This window comes from Lactuca sativa, chromosome 2 (assembly GCF_002870075.4).
Source record: "Lactuca sativa cultivar Salinas chromosome 2, Lsat_Salinas_v11, whole genome shotgun sequence".
Lineage (NCBI taxonomy): Eukaryota > Viridiplantae > Streptophyta > Magnoliopsida > Asterales > Asteraceae > Lactuca > Lactuca sativa.
In genome coordinates this window covers 5,275,626-5,296,594 of record NC_056624.2, presented here as the reverse complement: position 1 = coordinate 5,296,594, position 20,969 = coordinate 5,275,626, and the positions used below count along the sequence as shown (strand labels likewise).

The 20,969-nt window shown below is 33.0% G+C and overlaps 1 protein-coding gene across 1 annotated transcript; it reads left to right on the top strand.

Annotated features, from left to right (window-relative positions):
• Window positions 1-3,558: 3,558 nt before the first annotated feature.
• On the top strand, window positions 3,559-13,176 carry LOC111913677 (MLO protein homolog 1). The gene is made up of 14 exons (XM_023909397.3): window positions 3,559-3,901; window positions 4,062-4,119; window positions 4,534-4,802; window positions 4,943-5,059; window positions 5,285-5,345; window positions 5,651-5,736; window positions 6,753-6,827; window positions 7,111-7,199; window positions 9,610-9,659; window positions 11,124-11,164; window positions 11,319-11,492; window positions 12,283-12,318; window positions 12,443-12,571; window positions 12,647-13,176. Exons 1-14 carry the CDS (start codon window positions 3,776-3,778, stop codon window positions 12,989-12,991), a joined length of 1,656 nt encoding a protein of 551 aa, XP_023765165.1. The 5' UTR covers window positions 3,559-3,775; the 3' UTR covers window positions 12,992-13,176.
• Window positions 13,177-20,969: the final 7,793 nt, after the last annotated feature.

The window sequence follows — 20,969 nt, the reverse complement described above, 5'->3', positions numbered from 1 at the left end:
CCTCTAGTATGTATCACAATATTTTCCTCTTTGGGCCACTCGACATGAGGACTTCCCAGGGGTCACTCATCCCGGTACCACTCTCGCTCGAGCACGCTTAACTGCATAGTTTTTAGGGGATTTTGTGCCTCATGGCTTTAAATGTGTTGTGGCAAGGATAGTATCAACACCTCTCATAAGGAATGTTTTGTTCTCATTCCCATCTGATGTGGGATCAAGTGCATGTAGCCACATACCTACTCGAAACAATTAGGTGGGGGGTTACCTTCACCTGATCTCACATCGGTTGGGAAAGAGAATTAAGCATTCCTTGAAAGGGGTGTGGATACCTTCCCTATCACAAAACATTTTAAATCTGTTAGGGCAACAAATCTCATAAGAGCTTTGTAGTTAATCATGCACGTGCGATAGAAATTCCTGTATGGGTGATCCCCTATGAAGTTTTATTGTCAGGAGCCCAACGTGGAAATTATTGTGATACATGCCAGAGGGGAATGTTACGAATGGTAGCAGAGCTAGGGCATGTGTCGATGCGTTTGATGGAGACGTCAAACCCTACAAGGGTGGGGGGGGGGGGTAAAGGTTGGTGGTTACCTACACTTGATCCCACATCGACTGGGAAGGAGAACTAAGCATTCCTTGTAAGGGGTGTAGATACCTTCCCTATCAGAACACATATTAAATCCGTGAGAGCAACATATCTCATAAGAAATCTACAGTTAAGCGTCTCCGAGAGAGAGTTATTCCTGGATGGGTGATCCCCAAGGAAGTTTTTAGGCGGGAGCCCAAAACGAATAATATTGTGATACGTGCTAAGGGGACTGCTACACCTATCGAATTAGAACATCTTGGGCTAGAGAAAACCTTCAAAATTAGAGGTATCTCATTTAAAAAACATATACATTCAAATGTAAAACGAATGTAAACCACTTACCTATAAATGATTTAGAACCTACAAACAAGTGTTATCTCATTTATAAAAGCACTTACCTAGAATGAGTTCATCAACAACCTACAAATAAGTGGTATCTCATTCACACAAAAGATGCATGTTAGATGGCTTACATATTGAATATAAGTCTCAATTACATATTAGATCCATCTTCGCCACATAGATGCAAAATAAAAGTTTACCTACAATTTCGATCTCAATGGTAGTTTTGGACAACGAAAAAATATTTAATGGTAAAACGTGTACAAATGATAGTTTGTTGAGTTAATGTGTACATAAGGGATATCACATTACCCTCTTAAATCTTTAACCATATACACGTAATATCAAATATCAACATAATTTATATTTATATTTATTTTTTACAAATAAGCAAGTTAGCCGACATAACCTACAATACTCGTTTATAAACATTTGAGAGAGTTTAATAGTAAATTGTGTACAAACAATAGTTTAGTGATTAAATGTTTAAATGGGAGATAATAAACTACCCTATCAAGTCATTAACCTAAATATTGGATAAAAGCTATAAATTTTAATGACTTTATAGTAGGGGTAAGCATGGAGCGGTTCGATGCGGTTTTCGGACAAAACCGAATCGAAAATCGCAACTTTAGTTTTTTGAAGTTTAGAAACCGCATCGTTTTTTTTTTTTTTTTTTTTTTTTTTTTTTTTTTTTTTTTTGCCTTTTAATAAAACTTAGGTAACTAAGTGAGTTACTTTGACTTGGATGAGAAGTGCTAATCATTTATTGAGAAACTTTATATAGAGATGAGGAGCGCCATATTTTTCATCCCTAGCAATGTAAGACTAACAAAAGATACGGGTTAAAATTTATAAACTTAACACTCTTCCATGTAAAATTATTATCTTGTTAATAAATTTAATTTCTAAAGTACATGTTTTGATTTTTATAAGATAAAATTTGTTTTGGTATTTTCACAAAATATTTATGTTTTTGAATAAATCTATATATATATATATATATATATATATATATATATATATATATATATATATATATATATATATCATTTTTCCACAAATGAATACATGGAATCAAAAATGAATATACATGTTATATATATATATATATATATATATATATATATATATATATATATTGAAGTCCGAGAATGGTTGTTCAGAGCCTACATCTTCATCAAGGAAGAAGCGATCTAAGATGACTGGATGGCTAAGTTTACTTAGGGGGAGATTGTTGGAACCTGAAAGTGAAAATCTAGCAATCCTAAGTCCCTATTCCAAAGTGGTGATAAGTTCAGAAGTGAAGAGTGGTCCGGAACCTATCCGGACTTGGAGAGAAGAAGATGAGAAGTTCAGAAGTGAAGACATTCTGAAATGGACATATGTCCGGAATGTATATTGATCCGGAGTCATTGTATTTTGTCTTTATGTACTTAATGATATTTGTCTTTGTACTGATTTGACACTTCATAGAACTTAGTCTTTTTGTAATGTTAGACAATCAGAATGTCAGGAACATCTCCATTGTCCGGTCCTATGTTAGTTTCTTAGTTTATTCAATGTAATCTTCACTCCTATTTAAAGGAGCTTTCAATGCAAAGTCAAAGACGGATCTTTCATACTTTTTGGCATTTATTAAGTTGCTTTAACTCTCTCAAAAACATTCTTCTTGTTCTTCATTTAATACCTTTGCCTTGATCATTATCTTCTCTCTTCATTTATATCTTCAATACTTTGTTAAGTGAATCTATTAAGACTTGACCGGTCTTGCTAGACTTGACTGGAGCTCATATTAGTAATCAAATAATGATCTTAAGCATTCATTCAAGGTTTGAGTTTTCAAACCTTGTCCTTGCGCATCAGATCATTCTTGTACTTTCAGACGGTTACACCTATCGAATTAGAACATCTTGGACTAGAGAAAACCTTGAAAATTAGTGGTATCTCATTTATAAAACATATACATTCAAATATAAAATCAATGTAAACCACTTACCTATAAATGATTAAGAACCTACAAACAAGTGCATCTCATTTCTAAAACTACTTACCTAGAATGAGTTCAACCACAACCTACAAATAAGTGGTATCTCATTCACACAAAAGATGCATGTTAGATGACTTACAAATTGAATGTAAGTCTCAATTTTATATTAGACCCATCTCCGCCACATAGATGCAAAACCAAAGTTTACCTACAATTCCGACACTAATGGTTGTTTTTGGAAAATTGAAAAATGTTTAATGGTAAATCGTGTACAAATGATAATTTAGTGACTAAATGTGTGCACATAGGATATCACATTACCCTCTCAAGTCTCAAGTCTCCAACCATATCTACATAATATCAAAATCAATCAATTTACATTTTTAATTTATTTTTTCCAAATAAGCAAGTGATATCCTACGATACTCGGTTCGGTTATAACATGGTTTTTAAACATTTGAGAGGGTTTAATGGTAAATTGTGTACAATCAATAGTTTAATATTAATCTAAAATATTTTATAAAAACCATAAATTTTAATGACTTTATAAATAACAAAGTCAATTTTATACATTCGAATAGGTATTCTCGACAAAACAAAACCTAACTTCCAAACATAAGAGTGAAACGACAATATTATTGACCATTTCAGAATGTTTCTTAGTATCATATTGTTAATTCATTAACACGCTTTGTGCCTCATTATTTATTTGCTTTACTTTGCTTTTCTCTCCCATATATTTGTCCACTGTCAATCTTGTATAGTCCATGCGCATTCTTGTTCTCACAAACCAGAAAAGGCAAATAAGTCTTACCGTGGTGGTCACCGGAGTTGTTTGTGGTTGGAGTTGAATGGCGGCGGGGTCATCATACGAGAGATCACTGGAGCAAACACCAACTTGGGCGGTGGCACTGGTTTGTACAGTCTTTGTAATCATCTCTGTCATAATTGAACATGGGATTCATTCAATTGGGAAGGTATAGTATATATGGTTTTTGAAGTTTAGTTTAAAATTAATCAGTATTATTGCTAGATTGGAAAAGCATAGTAAGCTTTGACAAATTAACCACAAGTATGATATATATAGTTAGAACGTTCCCTCTGATCATTTGACCATTTGATGTTGCATGCATGCAGTGGTTCCAAAAAAAGCAGAAGAAAGCAATGCTTGAAGCGTTGGAGAAAATAAAAGCAGGTAATATTATAATTAAGTATACTCAAATAAATAAACAAATTAACAATTATTAAATTAATAACATTTTTTGTTTTAAATTTCTTTTTATAACACTCTCACATATATATTTTCGATAAGCTTTGAATTTAGTTTCCTTATCATAATCTAAAATATCAATTTTCGTTCACTTGTTTTCTTTAATTATTTTATTATTGCTGAACATATGTTTCGCTTAAGCTTTCTTTATCACTGGAAATTTCGAATATTTGCCCAATTAATGCTTTAAAATTGCACCTCATGAGCCTATGAAATTGGTAGAACAAGCTCTCTAAATTTAGAATGCATGGAGTTTTTGTAATCATTGATCAACATACATGCAATTAATTAACTCATTTACCTATAATTAACGATTGTGATTTGTTACTATGAATCCAGAGCTCATGCTATTAGGGTTTTTATCGTTACTATTAACGGTGGGTACATCATACATTGCAAAGATATGTGTTCCCGAAAAGATAGGATACAAGATGCTTCCATGTAAACCAGAATATTATAAAAGCAAAGGTGATGGTAGTGGTGGTGATGATGATGATAATAATGATCATGAAGGAAAAAGTCGCCGGAAATTACTTAATTTAGCTGAAGAAATGATATTCCGGCGAGTTTTAGCTGCATCAAGTGATGACGTTGGTACCTGTGGTAAGGTATGGAAATTTTGTGGGTTGTCCAACTTTTTCTTATCTGTTGATAGGAAATCAATGAATTGTAGTATTGCTAGAGTTTTAATTAATTAATTTAGTTAATTAGAATTAATTAATTAATGAATTAAGTTTTGAATGTTCAGGGAATGGTGCAGATGATATCATATTCGGCCGTTCACCAGCTTCATATATTCATTTTTGTTCTTGCCGTCTTCCATATTCTTTATAGTGTCGTTATCATTGGTCTTGGCCTCGCAAAAGTAACTCTCTCTCATATTAAACTCTTAAAAGTAATTTTCTTTGTAATGAAACGAATGACTTAAATATATTCACGGATCAAAACTAAAATATCATATATTAGATGTGTGTGTGTAATAAGATATATATTTTATTTAGTATGGTTAGTTTATCAACTATTTGGATACTAAATTTTTATTATTACTGTAATATTATATTTATTGATTTTTATTGGGGTTGATATCTAGATGAAGAAATGGAAGGCTTGGGAAGCAGAAACTACTTCTTTGGAGTACGAGTTCACAAACGGTAATTATTTTTTCCAAGGCATTTTATTTATTTATAAAGAAGTCTCTTACAAAATAGATTCATACAAAATTCTCTATTCAATCAAAATAAATCTCGTTTTTTCTTGAGGAAAAGTACATAAGTGAAATTACTAAGTAGATTTGCGTTCCAAAAAAATTAAAATCAAAATTGAAATCTCCTGCTAGCTTTTGGACTGTACGGTAGCAAATGAAAAGCAACACGTAACCAGGTTGACCCGTAACTTGATACAAGTTAAATTGGAGCTCCATCATGTTATTTATTTATTTATTTGCTTTTGCATTTAGATCCCGCAAGATTTCGGTTTGCTCATCAAACCTCCTTTGTTAAACGACACACGGGTCTTTCAACAAAACCCGGAATAAGATGGGTGGTAAGTGTAAACTTCTTTTTATTTATATGAAAAAAATGCAAAAACATATAAATTCTCAAGTAAAAGTTGTGTAATATAATATGAGCTTGCCAATGTTTACTTCAGAAAGGAATATATTATAAGAAACAATATGAGTATCTATAATGTAAAATTGTTAAACGACCTATTAAAGTTCCACATTAACATTGAATAAAATAAAACAAAAGTTTTATTAGATTTTGGGTTTGAATATCAACAAAAATACTTGAATAATTCAAGAATCATGTATAGAAAATGTTTTTTTAAAATTTATGATTTCAACCCTATCGTCTAGGAATATCACAAAATCCGATTTAGGATAATCCAAGAAAGATCGAATCCACAATACAAAATTTAAGATTCCAATAAAGAATACCTTGCTTTATTTGTGTTCTCTTGAGACAAATATTACAAAGATAATAAATAGTTATTTTCAATGTTCTCTATCGTGTGCAACGTCAAAATCCTTATTATATATCAAGAAGAGGACAATATTAACTATTAAGGATGAAAGCGCGCCACTTTAGATAAGACGTACTCTTTAGGTTTTTGACAGAAAAATTTGATTATGTCATTTTTCACTATATGAATTATTTTGTCACACCGGAACACTAACCTTCGACCACATTAAGACGCTGCCTCTAGATCCCGCCAGGGGCAATACCTCTTGGAACACCACTAGGCCACTGCCTTGGGACCTTTGTGTTTCGAGTCCATATTAACTATCTATGTGTGCACTCTGCACCTCATTCTCAAAATAAAACTAAATAAAACTAAGTTTGTCTCGGATATAATCTTGACTACAATAAATTATTGATGATACTAAAATCAAGATCAATGTTCCCTTCAATTGATTTATAATGATGAAGATAAGAAAAATAGATAATTTAACTTTCTACAAATCAAATTACAATTATAATTTTATATCGTAGATCTTTTATGTTATATTTTTCATTTGTGATCACCACAAGATCTAACGGAATTTTAACTTGAAACAGGTGGCATTTTTTAGACAATTTTTTGGATCTATCTCAAAGGTTGATTATTTAACCATTCGTAATGGATTCATAAATGTAAGTCAACACTCTTACCTTATTTGTTTTATTATATGCTCACTCGAAATCAACATGGATTTTGAAAAAGTACGTGATCATAAAAGTATTACTCCATTTCAAATATTTTACGTGCAAATTGTCGATTAATTAATGTTTGAAACAGTGCCTTTTTATAATAAGAGAATAACAAACATACAACATGTATGTGTCAAATTAACGATTTATTCAACCTTGTTTACTATCGGTTTTAGTTGTTAATTATGGGGGAAATGTTTAGTCATATATATTTCTCAAAATGCAGGCACATTTTGCTCCAAGTAGCAAATTTGATTTCCATAAGTACATCAAGAGATCAATGGAAGATGACTTCAAGTCAGTTTTGGGTATAAGGTTATTATCTTCCTCTAATGCCTTTTATTGAAACTTTAAACATGTCAAATTTTCCAGATGTCAACGATTTCTTAACCTTCAAAAAGATAAATTTAAATTTGTTATTGCTTTCATATAGAATATCATTGATTTTTTTTCGGATAAATACAAAATAATAATAATAATAATAATAATAATAATAATAATAATAATAATAATAATAAAGCAACCTATTTTGATGGCAATACAAAAAACTAACCAAAGTTATTTAATTCTTAATGATTTTAAATTATTTACTACTTCGGTATCAATGTTTAATGCTTTCTAAAATTTTGTTCTACGGACTTACGAAAATTAATTGACGATAATTCGGTGTTGTTTTGTGTGTGTTAGTGGTAACATGTTTGAGTTTTTCGAATAGAAACTATAGAATTAAATGGAATTTATTATATAAGTCACGCATTATATAAAATTAGATCTACGTTATAGCATGGTAAGTTATAATAATGCTAACCTAACTAAGATTGTATTTACTTCCATAATTATCAAGCCATACTTTTATATTTTGTGTAATACAGTTTTTTATAAAATTTAAAAGCTAGAGAAGCTAGAATTACAAGAGATTTTTGAAGTTAAAAGTCAGGTTACATACCCCAAATAAGAGAGTAAAGTTTCTAACTGTGTTTTTAAACCAATGAAAGGTCAAAAAGGGACATTACTAGCTAATTCCAAGCTACTTCTGACCAACAAATTAAAATCTCACATGTTTCTGTCATACCAAATTAATCACCCACATGAATGCTAGCAAAATAATATTGTGATAACCCTTCCCTCTTTGATGTTGATACACAAACAATTAGGCACCTCCAAATCATCAAAGGACCGGGAAGAATACCGAAATTAGGTGGCAATCGTGTCATGTCGTGTCGAAACACTAAACGGGTTGAAAGTATTTGACCCTAACCCGACTCATTTAATTAACGTGTCGTGTCGTGTCAACCCGTTTATTTTTCGTGTCGAGTTCATTTCGGGTTTCGGGTTAGGGCCATACCTTGAAATATGTCGTGTCATGTGAGGTTAAAATATTGAGCATATTGAAAGAGTAGAGTTGGGTAGGCGGAAAGAAAAAACTAATAGTTTTGAAGCAGAATAGATGAAGTTATAGCAAGTTCAGATGACAAAATCAAAAGAGTGGGAGTTGAAGAGGTGGATGACAAGGTCATGAGAATGTAAGAGTGGCGAAAGAGACTGGGTAGTGTGGGAGAGAATGAAAAAACTGAAATGAAGTCTTGATCTAGACGACTAAGTCATTTTATAATTACAATACAATTCAATTCTAAGATTTTCTTTTACTTATGGTTTTGTTTGTATCTTTCTAGTTTATTTAAATAATTCAAAAAACTTGCATATAAATAAACGGGTCATTTTCGAGTCATATTTGAGTTGAAATTCTCAACCCTAACCTTACCCATTTAATTTTCGTGTTGTGTCGTATCAACCCTTTTATTTAAACGGGTTGAAATATCTTACCCAAACCCGTATATTTCATATCGGGTTCCATGTCGTGTCAATTTTTGCCACCTCTAACCGAAATAGCCTAGTAAGAATACCTTGAATCTCTTTTACCGTTAAGCACTCTAAAAAAAATATGAAATTGAATTTTAGGCTGGAGGGTGTTGTGCCACCAAAACCGCACTTCCTTCATTGCCACGTAAGCGCCACGTCATTTTTACCACAAAAGTGCGGTTCTTTGCCACACCGAAGGAGTAGTGCCACACTTTATTTTAAAAAAAAAATTAATTTAAATAAAAACTTTAATTTCTCCCCAACCAATCACAAGCTAGTCAAATTATCCCCACCCAATCACAAGTTGCGGTCATTTTTTGCTGCACTGCGGTTCGAACCGCACCCAAACCGCACCCTGGGGGCGGTGTTCGCTGCTTATGTGGCAAAACCGCGCTCCCTCTACCGCACCACTCCCTCAAGCCTTAGGCTTGTAGTGATAAAAAGGTCATAACGGGACGTCAAGACGTGATATCTGTCCCACGTTTATAAATTGACATTTATAGGTAATCAATGTTGTTGATCTCTCCATAAAAATAAGTTTCCTTTCCCCTATTCGTACACATTATGATGGATTAGTGGTCAAGAATGCTACCATCTATGTTCTGTCGGTAATTGCAAGGTGGAAATAGAGAAGGAACCTTTTTGATCTAACAACTAGTATTGATCTAATAATTGTATATAATATAGTGTATTTTTCTTTGTATATGATACAAGTATTGATGTAATAATTACGTATATTCAAATGGTAAACAAAGAGTATCTGCTTTTTCGTTATAAAGAGTTTAAAACTAATAAGTTTGTCTTTTCTATATTTGCCTTATGTTCTTAAAGATATTGATTCATATGTATGATCTTGCTTTTTCAGTATCCCACTCTGGATGTTCTCGATCATCTTTCTACTACTAAATGTTTACGGTTAACTCTCTCTCTCTCTCTCTCTCTCTCTCTATATATATATATATATATATATATATATATATATATATATATATATATATATATATATATATATATATATATATATATATATATATATATATATATATATATATATAGAGGTTATAATGTGGATGGACAATTATTGTACGGACAGTGCTATTCTATGAACATTAATAAGAGAATAAGTTGTTTAGTAATGCGAATACGTTCACACTTACAAAAATATCGTTATTTTTATACGTTCTCACTAATTCTTATTTATTTTTGTCTTCACACATAGTTTTTCACTCATTTTAATTCTGAGAGAATACGACTCAATAAACATTCAGACAACACTATAGACGATTTAATTAGCGAAAATATGTGATAATGACAATATGTAAGATTGAACGTATTTATATTATCAAACAACATATTTTCTTTGTTGTTCTCACAAAATAACGCTGTCCACACATACGCACAATAGATGTCAATCCACATTTGAACACACACACACACACACACACACACACACACACATATATATATATATATATATATATATATATATATATATATATATATATAGGGTTAGGTTATTTTGTTTTCACTATCTATTGTGTGCATGTATGATTGATTATGGACCAATCATTTTAGTTATTTTAAGAAAGTAATTAATGCATATTACATGTTGAAGATATAATGGGTATTAATTAAATCTTCAGCATTTAATATGCATAAATTATTTTCTTAAAATAACTAAAATGATTGGTCCAGAATCAATCATACACGCACACAATAGATAGTGAAAACATTTGAACCTAACTCTCTCTCTCTCTCTCTATATATATATATATATATATATATATATATATATATATATATATATATATATATATATATATATATATATATATGGTTAGGTTATTTTGTTTTCACTATCTATTGTGTGCATGTATGACTGATTCTGGACCAATAATTTTAGTTATTTTAAGAAAGTAATCAATGCATATTACATGTTGAAGATATAATGAATATTAATTACATCTTCAGCATTTAATATGCATTAATTACTTTCTTAACATAACTAAAATGATTGGTCCAGAATCAGTCATACATACACACAAAAGATAGTGAAAACATTTGAACCTAACTCTAGAGAAAAGTTCAACCGAATGACATTTTAAACCAAAAAATATAACACAATTCATACCCGAATCACATTAAAGATACAATTTTTGATGCTTTGGGACCATGGAACTATTATGTAACACGGAGTAAAATTTGTCGGCAAATTTATGTGCCCCAATGAGAGGGGCTATGGTATACTTTTATACACATATATGATGTATGTATTTGTACGTATGCATGTATGTGTGTCATCTACATTATCATTTTTATACATGCAACAAAATTATGTAAATAAGACTGATGATATCATTGTTTTTTACATTTATGCAGAATGGCATGCGCTTACTTATCTCTCCTTCGTCCCATTAGTGGTAGAACTACCATTTTTATACATTTTAAGTTTTATTGAATGTAAAAAATATGATATTCAGCACCGAAACAAATTAATAAAGTTACGATGACTGTGACTGCTTATGATTAAGTTATCAGCCATAAAACTAAAATTATTAGCTTGGTATTTTATAGATTCTTCTATTGGTGGGTACAAAACTCGAACTAGTGATCATGGAAATGGCTCAACAAATCCAAGATAAGGCAACAATTGTTCGAGGAGCCCCGGTGGTGGAGCCAAGCAACAAATTCTTTTGGTTCAATAGCCCCCGATTGGTCCTTTTCTTGATCCATTTTACTTTGTTTCAAGTAAGTAAAATAAAATAATAATAGTATTTAATTTTTCAGCAGCAATAGTTCAAATCTTACACAAAATCTTCTTATAATATTTGGTTTTAATAAGTTATAGAGTAAAGTGCATTAATAGAAAAAATTAAAAATTAAACCACAAAATACATACAACAATATATAGTACTGATTCAAATGACACCACTCATCTTGTTGTGTGACGTGCTTCGGGCCATATATCCTGGGGGCGAAATAATTGTAAAAATGTTTACCTTTGGTTTTTGTTATTTTTAAATACAAAAAATATATAAAAAAATATAAAAATCACCGTTCTACTTAATATTTTAACAACGATATTACTTATAATAAATAATATTTGTAATATTCATATAAGAATATTATTAAGATTTCAAATTTTGGCATATTATAATATTGTGATAAGAATATATATTACATATATTATACTTTTGTTAATAATATACTTGTTAGAATATATCATTATAACTGGTATTTGTTTTTTAATTTTAAATAATGTTAAACTGATAGAAAATTTTTTATCAGATATTTTTTTTTTATTTTTTATTTTTTTATTTTTACTTTTTAATCTTTTAACCTCAGAACATGTGGCTAGAAAATATATACACATGCATGTATAAAATCATAGAGACACTTGACTACGAAAATATCATACTAATGTTTACAGCTATGAAGTAGTAAACAAGATTGATTATTATGGATGTACAAAACATGGCACTCTACAATCCAACAGGGTATTATTTATTTAACTTATTTAACTTTACTCGTTTTGCAGAATGCATTTCAAATGGCATTTTTCTTATGGACTGTGGTAGGTATCTCCATATTCACATAAAAAATCATATGTTTCATATAGTTTTAATGCTTGAAGAATTCATTTTTTATTTGTATAATATAGTTCATTATGCTTCTAAAAATATGTTGGTTGTTTTCAGTACGAATTTGGAATACACTCATGTTACCATGAGAGCATAGTGCAAATTGGTGTTAGAGTTGGATTGGGGGTGCTTCTTCATATCATGTGTAGCTACATCACTTTCCCTCTTTACGCCTTAGTCACACAAGTAAGTGTCATTATTAAACAAATACAATGACTTAAGTAATTAGCTAATGATTGTATTATTATTTCAAATTTAAAGATGGGATCGCACATGAAAAGGTCGATATTTGAAGAACAAACATCCAAAGCTCTAAAGAAATGGCAGAAGGCCGCAAAAGACAAGAAGAAATTGAGAGAGCTTGGTGGCAGATCGGTGGATGTTTCAAATTCTGGCTTGGAAAATACACCAAGTCGTGAATCATCGCCTGTTCATCTCCTCCATAACCAAAAATATCGATCATCCACAGCTGAGAGTGAAATTGACATTCCATCATCTCCAAGAACTTATACTTCAGAGGCAGATATCTCTGATGCAGAAGGTTCATATCATGCTAATGATCATAACAAGAATCTACAACGAGATTTCACATTTTCCATGTCTTAGGGTTTTACTAGGTAAAACATTATGTAGTTTTTACAACCAAATAATTTTTACATTTCTTTGATTTTTAGTGGTAGTGTTTCTATTAATGAAGGATACAAACACGTATTCTTATATATATATGAAATAAACACCTTAGTGTTGTTTGCCGGAACTGCTATAGATTTTTTAAGAGGTTATTAGTTCACTTTGTGTTATGTTTGGGATGAAATATTAATTAGTGAAAGATTTAACTGAGTTTTTTTTTTTTTAATTATTGTTTTGATTAATGATTAGTTGTTTGTTTGTTGACTTTTTTTTTTCTAAATTTTATATTTATGTTAGTGAATCGGTGGATCTATATAAAAAGAAGAAAATAGTTAAGTAGTATTTTGTTTTTATGCAATAATGGAAAAAGAAACCAAATACAAGGGTTATATGATTATTCTAATTATAGGGAATGTAATTTTAAATATGGATTCATTTATCAACCCAATTTAATGAAAACACTTTAAAAAAATAGAGTGAATGTAGAATGAGTTACTAAGACTACTCGGAGTGGGCATTGTGCCTCACAACACGTGATAACGCCAATGAACACTGTCCCTTCCTCCCGTTATTTCATGTTAAAGGCTTTCGTGTTACTTCCCGTTACCACCATCACATTTGGTAACAATGTTTTTTTTTTGTTTTTTAGCCTAGTAACTCGTGTGGGCGTTGCCCACACCCACCTCTTTAAAGAAAACCATTTAAATGTGATTGATTTTGCTATTTACAAATGTGATTGTAAATATGCATTCATTAATTGTAACTTATAAATGTGATTGCTTTTGCTATTTACAAATGTAATGGTAAATATGCATTCATTAATTGTAACTTTGATTTATCCGTTGGTGAAATTATCATTGGCCTTGTTGGTTACGAATGAAAATATTATCAACTATTTCTTAGTTATGTGTCCTCGTAGATTTCAGCTGTAAAAATGACATTTGGTGAATGTTTTAATGTTTGTCTACTTTTTATTTTTTAAATTTCATTTTATTAATTTACACAATCAACGGTCAACTATACATCTCCACTTGAATTGTGTTAGATCTGCCACTAACAAAGAGTCCAAGACTTAATTACATAAAATAGAAAACTACATTATTGTTTACTTGTGAAATCATATAATTAAACCACATAATAACCAAATAAATCTCAAATTACACAAACATTGATTATAATACATAAAAGAAACCTGATCTCGCAATATGAAAATAACCAACTTTGACGGCTACCCAGGGTTCTTTTTGATTATATTTGTATGTGCTCTTTCTTATATAGAAAAGACAATGTTTTAAAAACCGATTTTTAGTTGAACCGGTATGGTGACCGGTTTCCGGTTCAACTGGTTCGACCGCTGAGTTAACCGGTTTCTATATTTTTTATGTTTTCTTCCATTTTCCTACACATACATACATATATAAATTATGAATTTGATATTTAAAAGTTCAAACATTAAAAATATACATAAAAATAAGTTGTAAATGAATCAAAATACATTAAAATAACACATAATCATAAGTTTTAGTGTTTTACATCAATCGATATACACTAAAAGAAAATAAAATATAATACCGGAACGAAATATAGTTTTAGATGAATACAACCACATCAAAAAACTTTATAACATTTAACATATGTTTTTATTTAGAGAAAACTAAATATATTTGAAAAAAAAATACCAAAGTTTATTATGTAAATAATATTTTTCATGTGTTTTTATTCGGATTAACCGGTTCAACCGGTTCAACCGGGTTTTTCTAAGAACCAGCCGGTTCAATCCGGTTCGACCGGCCGGTTCAAACCGATTTTTAAAATATTGGTTCCAGCAAACAACACTAAGTGTTAAAGAGTGTGGGGCCATTTTGGGTTTTTTTTTTTTTTTTTTTTTTTGAGAGAGAGAGAGAGAGAGAGCGCTTTGGAATGGGCCAACTGTTTTCATGTGGAGCCATAGTTTAATAAAAAAAATTATTATATGTGTATATATCTGTTGGGTGTAGTTGTTATTGTTTGATTAAGTGTCTAAATCCATAACTGTATTTGGTATGTATTTGACCCAGTCGTAACATGGTTCTTTTGGGTTGCCTTCACTAAAGCAACTTGACTGAGTGAATAATGGAGAAAGAGATTCTTATGGTTTATTAATATATTATATGAATAACATATTAAAAGAGAAATCATATTATTTAATTAATATTGGTCAAGAATTAATTTTGTGGTCAAAAGAGATTGATTAAATTAAGAGGATTTATATTGTAATTATGTGATAATTGCAATATGGGTTGAGGAACCCAAAAGAAGGGATGTACGAATTCTATGGGGAAGCTTTAACGCCCCGACTCTCAGGTGATAATTTTATAGCTTTAAGTTTCATAAATTGTAAGGTCTACTCGACGAGTTGGATGCCCTGACTCGTCAAGTAGAAGCGGGTTGGGCCGTGTGTTTAAGTGACATACTCGCCGAGTCCAAGAATGGACTCGACGAGTAGGAGCTGGAGGATGAAACCCTAAATTTTGGGGTTTTGCACCCTATTTAATGGATCATAAACCTCCTTTAGCCCCTTACAGCCTCTTGAGAGTCCAGAAAACCCTAATCCGTGTGTGTGTTTCATTCTTGTGTGTTTTAAGCTTTGGAAGGTGGATCTTTGTAAGAAGAGCTTGGAGGGCAAGAGGATAGAAGCAAGGAACGTGTGGGGATCTGATATCTACCTCAGTTAGCATCTTTTGGAAGGTATCAAGTCGTTACCTTGTCCTCATTTCATTATAGATCTCATTTGGTTAAAGATTAGGGATTTTCTAGCATGATAAGAAGCTATTCCTGGGTATGAGCTAAGATCTGAAGTTGTAACTTCATATCTGAACTCTCTTTGGTCTCTAAGCCCATAAAGCTTTCAGCTTTAGCAAGTATGAGCCTCTCCTTAAGTGTAAAAATCAATTGCAAGCTTAGTTTTAGCATTATAAGCTTTGCATGCACGTAAAGTTTGCAACTTTACGTGATAAACATGCCTTGGGAAGCTGGATACGCAATATGGAACCTTAAAATGGCTTAAAAAGCATCTTAATGGATAATGGACTGAATAGAGTCGGCGAGTAGCATGGTCAACTTGGCGAGTCCGATGAAAATTGTCGTGCAAGGACTTCTGCATGGACTCGGTGAGTCAGAGAGGTGACTCCGCGAGTCAACTTTGGTTTTTCCCGACTTTTGGACACGCTTGGACTTAGCGAGTTGCAGGGATACTCGACGAATCAGTGGGGGGTTTTCACGACTACTCGAGTTCTGGAAGGACTCGACGAGTCAGTGACTGCACTCGATGAGTTGGGTCAACCTGGATTATTGACCTTGATCGTTGACTTTGACTTTGACCATGGGATGACTATTTGACTTCTGGGGCATTTTGGGAAATTGGAAATTTATGAATATGGTTCTATGGTGAATATAGGTGGTGGAGTTTATGGCGGTGATCCGAGAGTCTGAGCTTATCTTTCGAGTCGACAGTTGCAAGGTGAATTATCCTCACTATACTCAAGGGTCTAAAGCAACAAGGCCTACTCTTTTGACTGATATCTGGATATGTTATGCTAGTATGATCTATTAGATCGATATCCTGGTAGATAGGATGGTATTATGTGGTATGTGGCATGATCTGTTAGATCGGTATCCTGTTAGATAGGATGGTATTATATCGTATGTAGCATGATCTGTTAGATCGGTATCCTGGTAAATAGGATGGTATTATGTGTTATGTGGTATAATCTGTTAGATTAGTTTGTTGTCTATAGACTGTTATGTGATTACCTATTATATGTGCACATGTGTGTTTTGCGGTTGAGGCTTATCTGCTTTGTGCGAAAGCCGATAGACCTGGGCATTCCAACCTATTGGTTGTGGGCCATGAGTATTCCATCCCGAGGATGATTGGACTCATAGTATGTAGGCATTCAACCTGTTGGTTGTGGGCCTGGGGTATTCCATCACGAGGATGATTGGACCCATAGTATGTTGACATTCCAACCAGATGGTTGGGGGCCTGGGGTATTCCAAGCCGATGGTTGACTGAACCTATAGTATATTGTTTATGATTATATGTGTATTATAGTGTGTATGGGTATTTTGGGGGGAACTCACTAAGCTCTCAGGCTTACAGTTTCAGTTTATTATTTCAGGTACTTCAGGGGACCGTGGCAAGGCAAAGTCGTGATCATACCGCTCCTCACTTTTTATGACTTTGTTTTCTGGGAAACTCTGATATAGACTATTTTGAAAACGAATTTGTAATGACTGTTGGTTTTATATGTTTTAAAATTTTTTAAATTTGGCATGATTTTAATTGGTGTTACAAGTTGGTATCAGAGCCTTGGTTTGAGTAAATTGGAGAAACATTCGTGGGAATCCAGTCTCAAACCAAGGAAGGATTTTCAAAATAAATTTTAAAATTGTTTTCAAAATGAGAAAAAGGAGGATGCAGGGTGTATGATCAGCCGGAGCGAGTAAGTATACCTGAAAATTGTTGGGTTTTGAGCATTCTAACACTCCTATGGTGTACATGCAACCCTAGAAACCTTGGATCTATGTTTGACTAAGATACATGCAAAATGATTTTCCAAGGTTCATAATCCTATTTAGCATACATGGGGATCTTTTATTCTAATAGTTAGTAAGAATTACATACCTCTTTGTAGCTTGGATTCCTTTGAAACCTTGTGAGCCTAGCACCTCAAGTGTGATGCCTCTAATTCTTCACACAACACCAAGTACACTTGGAATAAACTCTAAGAGAATAAGAACACTTGGATTTTCGGCTAGCCCTCTTTGATTCCCTCTAGTGGCCGAAAATGGTGAATAATAGCTTCTTTATATAGTATGTTACAATTAGGGTTACACCATGTAAACCCTAATTGTCATGACCTTTCATTTCCATGACCCATGGGTTATGTAACCCCCATGGAGCATCTTATGGGTTTAACCCAACTTGATAATCCATGGAGCCTTGGCCCATTATATAAGTTATGGATGATTGACATAATCAACCCGTATATTTAATTAGTCTTCTTTTGATCACATAATTAATTCTAAATTAATTATTGATCAATACTAACTAAATATTATTATTCTTATTATTAATATGTTAGAACTTATAATATATTAATAAACCATAAGTGTATTATTTCTCTTATTTAGTCTATCCAAGTGCATGATGCCATGCAACCCAAATGGACCATGCCGGGTCGGGTCAAGTACATACCAAATATAGTTATGGACTTAGACACTATATCCAACAGTCTCCCACTTGGATATAGTTGCAAGTATGACTTCAGGAACCAATCAGCAATCGTAGCTCTTTCAAGGTCTCTCGGAACTAAGAAGATGATGGTGTGCCATTTTAGATAAGTGATCATATAATCCTCTGTTCTAGATATCAATCGGACAAACACATGGAACAATGTCTTTCTATTGTCTAGCAGTTGTTTCCCGATTTACGATTTGTTTGACATAGAACTTAATTGAACACATCAATTTAGTTCTGACCGGGCCCAGATATCGCTTCTAATCCAAGAAGGAATAGATAAACTTCGACTCATATGTTTGCTCTACTACTTGTTGAATTACACACAAAGGTACGTTTTATAACATCGAGTTACCAATGCGTTTTCGTACAATCAATGCATAACCAACTCATAGGTAACAAATCATATGTCTAGGTTTGAAGACTTATATGATATTACCGTCTCATGATCACTTGAGAAAAATTTCATGAAGTGATACTAGTGAGCGTGGGTTGAATCCAATACTCAGAACTTATGAGCACTCATGAGTGTTGTAGCCCCCTTTGTCCAACATCTTGGACCTCTACAAACCAACCCATGACAGTCTTGATTCATATGTACTTCCAACATATGATTGACTGTGGAGAATTTGAATAATATGATATATACCATAACATAATTATTCTGGAAGTCAAAACATGCAAAAGGAAATACTAGTAAATGATTGACAAGAGATAGAAATACTTTACTCATAAATAACAACTTTTATTTATCATCAAAATGTCAATTACATTTTACATATTTCAAAATTATCTAACTTCTAAAAAGAAATATCATCTCTTAGCCCTATGCACCTAGCATGCTGAAGATGCTTAACCCTACTCAGTCCCTTCGTGAGGGGATCTGCCGGGTTCTCATATGATGATACCCTATTTGCCACGAGGATTCCTTCTTCTATTTGATGTCTGATGAAATGATATTTTCTGTCGATGTGCCTGGATCTCCCGTGATCCCTTGGTTCCTTTGCTAAGGCAACTGTACTTTCACTATCACAGAAAATTTCAATGGGCTCCTTAATAGCTGGTACAACTCCAAGGTCTCCGATGAAGTTCCTTAGCCATATAGCCTCCTTTGCTACTTCACTTGCTGTTGTATACTCTGATTCACAAGTGGAATCAGCCATTGTATCTTGCTTGGAACTTTTCCAAGTAATTGCCCCTCCATTTAGGGTAAAGACCCAGCCCGACTGAGAGCCGAAATTATCCTTATCAGTCTGAAAGCGAGCATCACTATACCATGCTACTTTCAAGTCATCACTCCCACCAAGGGTAAGGACCCAATCCTTAGTCCTTCGCAGGTACTTGAGAATATTCTTTACTGTAGTCCCGTGAGCATTGCTAGGATTACTCTGATATCTGCTAACCATGCTTAAATCAAAAGCAACATCAGGATGAGTACAAGTCATAACATACATGATCGATCCTACAACGGAAGCATATGGGACTCGACTCATTTCAGCTATCTCTTCATCTGTACTCGGGCTCTGAGTTTTACTCAGTCTGGCATTACACTGAACAGGTAAATCACCTTTCTTGGAATTTTCCATACCGAACCTCTTCAGCACTTTGTCCAAGTTGGTACTCTGACTAAGTCCAATTAGTCTTTTACTCCTGTTTCTCAAAATCTTTATCCTGAGGATATAGGTAGCTTCTCCTAGGTCTTTCATACCGAAACACTTCCCAAGCCAGGATTTCACTTCCTGCAAGGTTGGGATGTCATTTCCTATAAGCAGTATGTCATCCACATACAGTACCAAAAAGCTAACTATACTCCCACTAGCCTTGACATATATACAAGTTTCATCTTCACATCTCGAAAAGCCAAACTCTTTGACTTTCTCATTGAAGAAAAGATTCCATCTGCGAGGTGCTTGTTTCAATCCATATATGGATTTTTCAAACTTACACACCCTATTAGGGTATTCTGTACTTACAAAACCCTCTGGCTGAACCATATAAACATCCTCAGCCAACTTTCCATTAAGGAAAGCAGTTTTGACATCCAGTTGCCATATTTCATAATCATGAAATGCAACAATGGCTAACAGAACCCTAATAGACTTAATCTTGGCCACTGGTGCAAAGGTCTCATCATAATCAACTCACGGAGTTTGAGAATAACCCTTTGCAACCAGTCGTGCCTTATAAGTGTGTGCATTACCAACCATGTCGGTCTTCTTCTTGAAGATCCATTTGCACCCTACTGTCTTACGACCTAGTACATTGTCAACTAAGTTCCAAACTTGATTTTCATACATGGATTGTATCTCGCTATCCATAGCCTCTTTCTATTTAGCAGACTCAGGGCCTGCCATGGCTTCCGTGTAGCTGCTAGGCTCTTCCAGATTTATCAGTGTATTATCACTGATAAGGGTATCACGTTCTGTAGTAATATGGAAACCATAATAATGTTCAGGTGCATTCCTAACTCTGCTGGAACACCTTAGAGGTATGGACTCTTCAGTTGGCTCAACAGGAGTTTCCTCCTCAGGTTGACGGCTAGGGTTTGAGGTTCCTTCACCGCTTGACTCTTGAATTTCTTCAAGGTCAACTTGCCTCCCACTGTCTCCTTGGCTTATGAGTTCTCTCTCTTGAAATACTCCTCTTCTTGTTACAAAGACCACATTTTCCCTG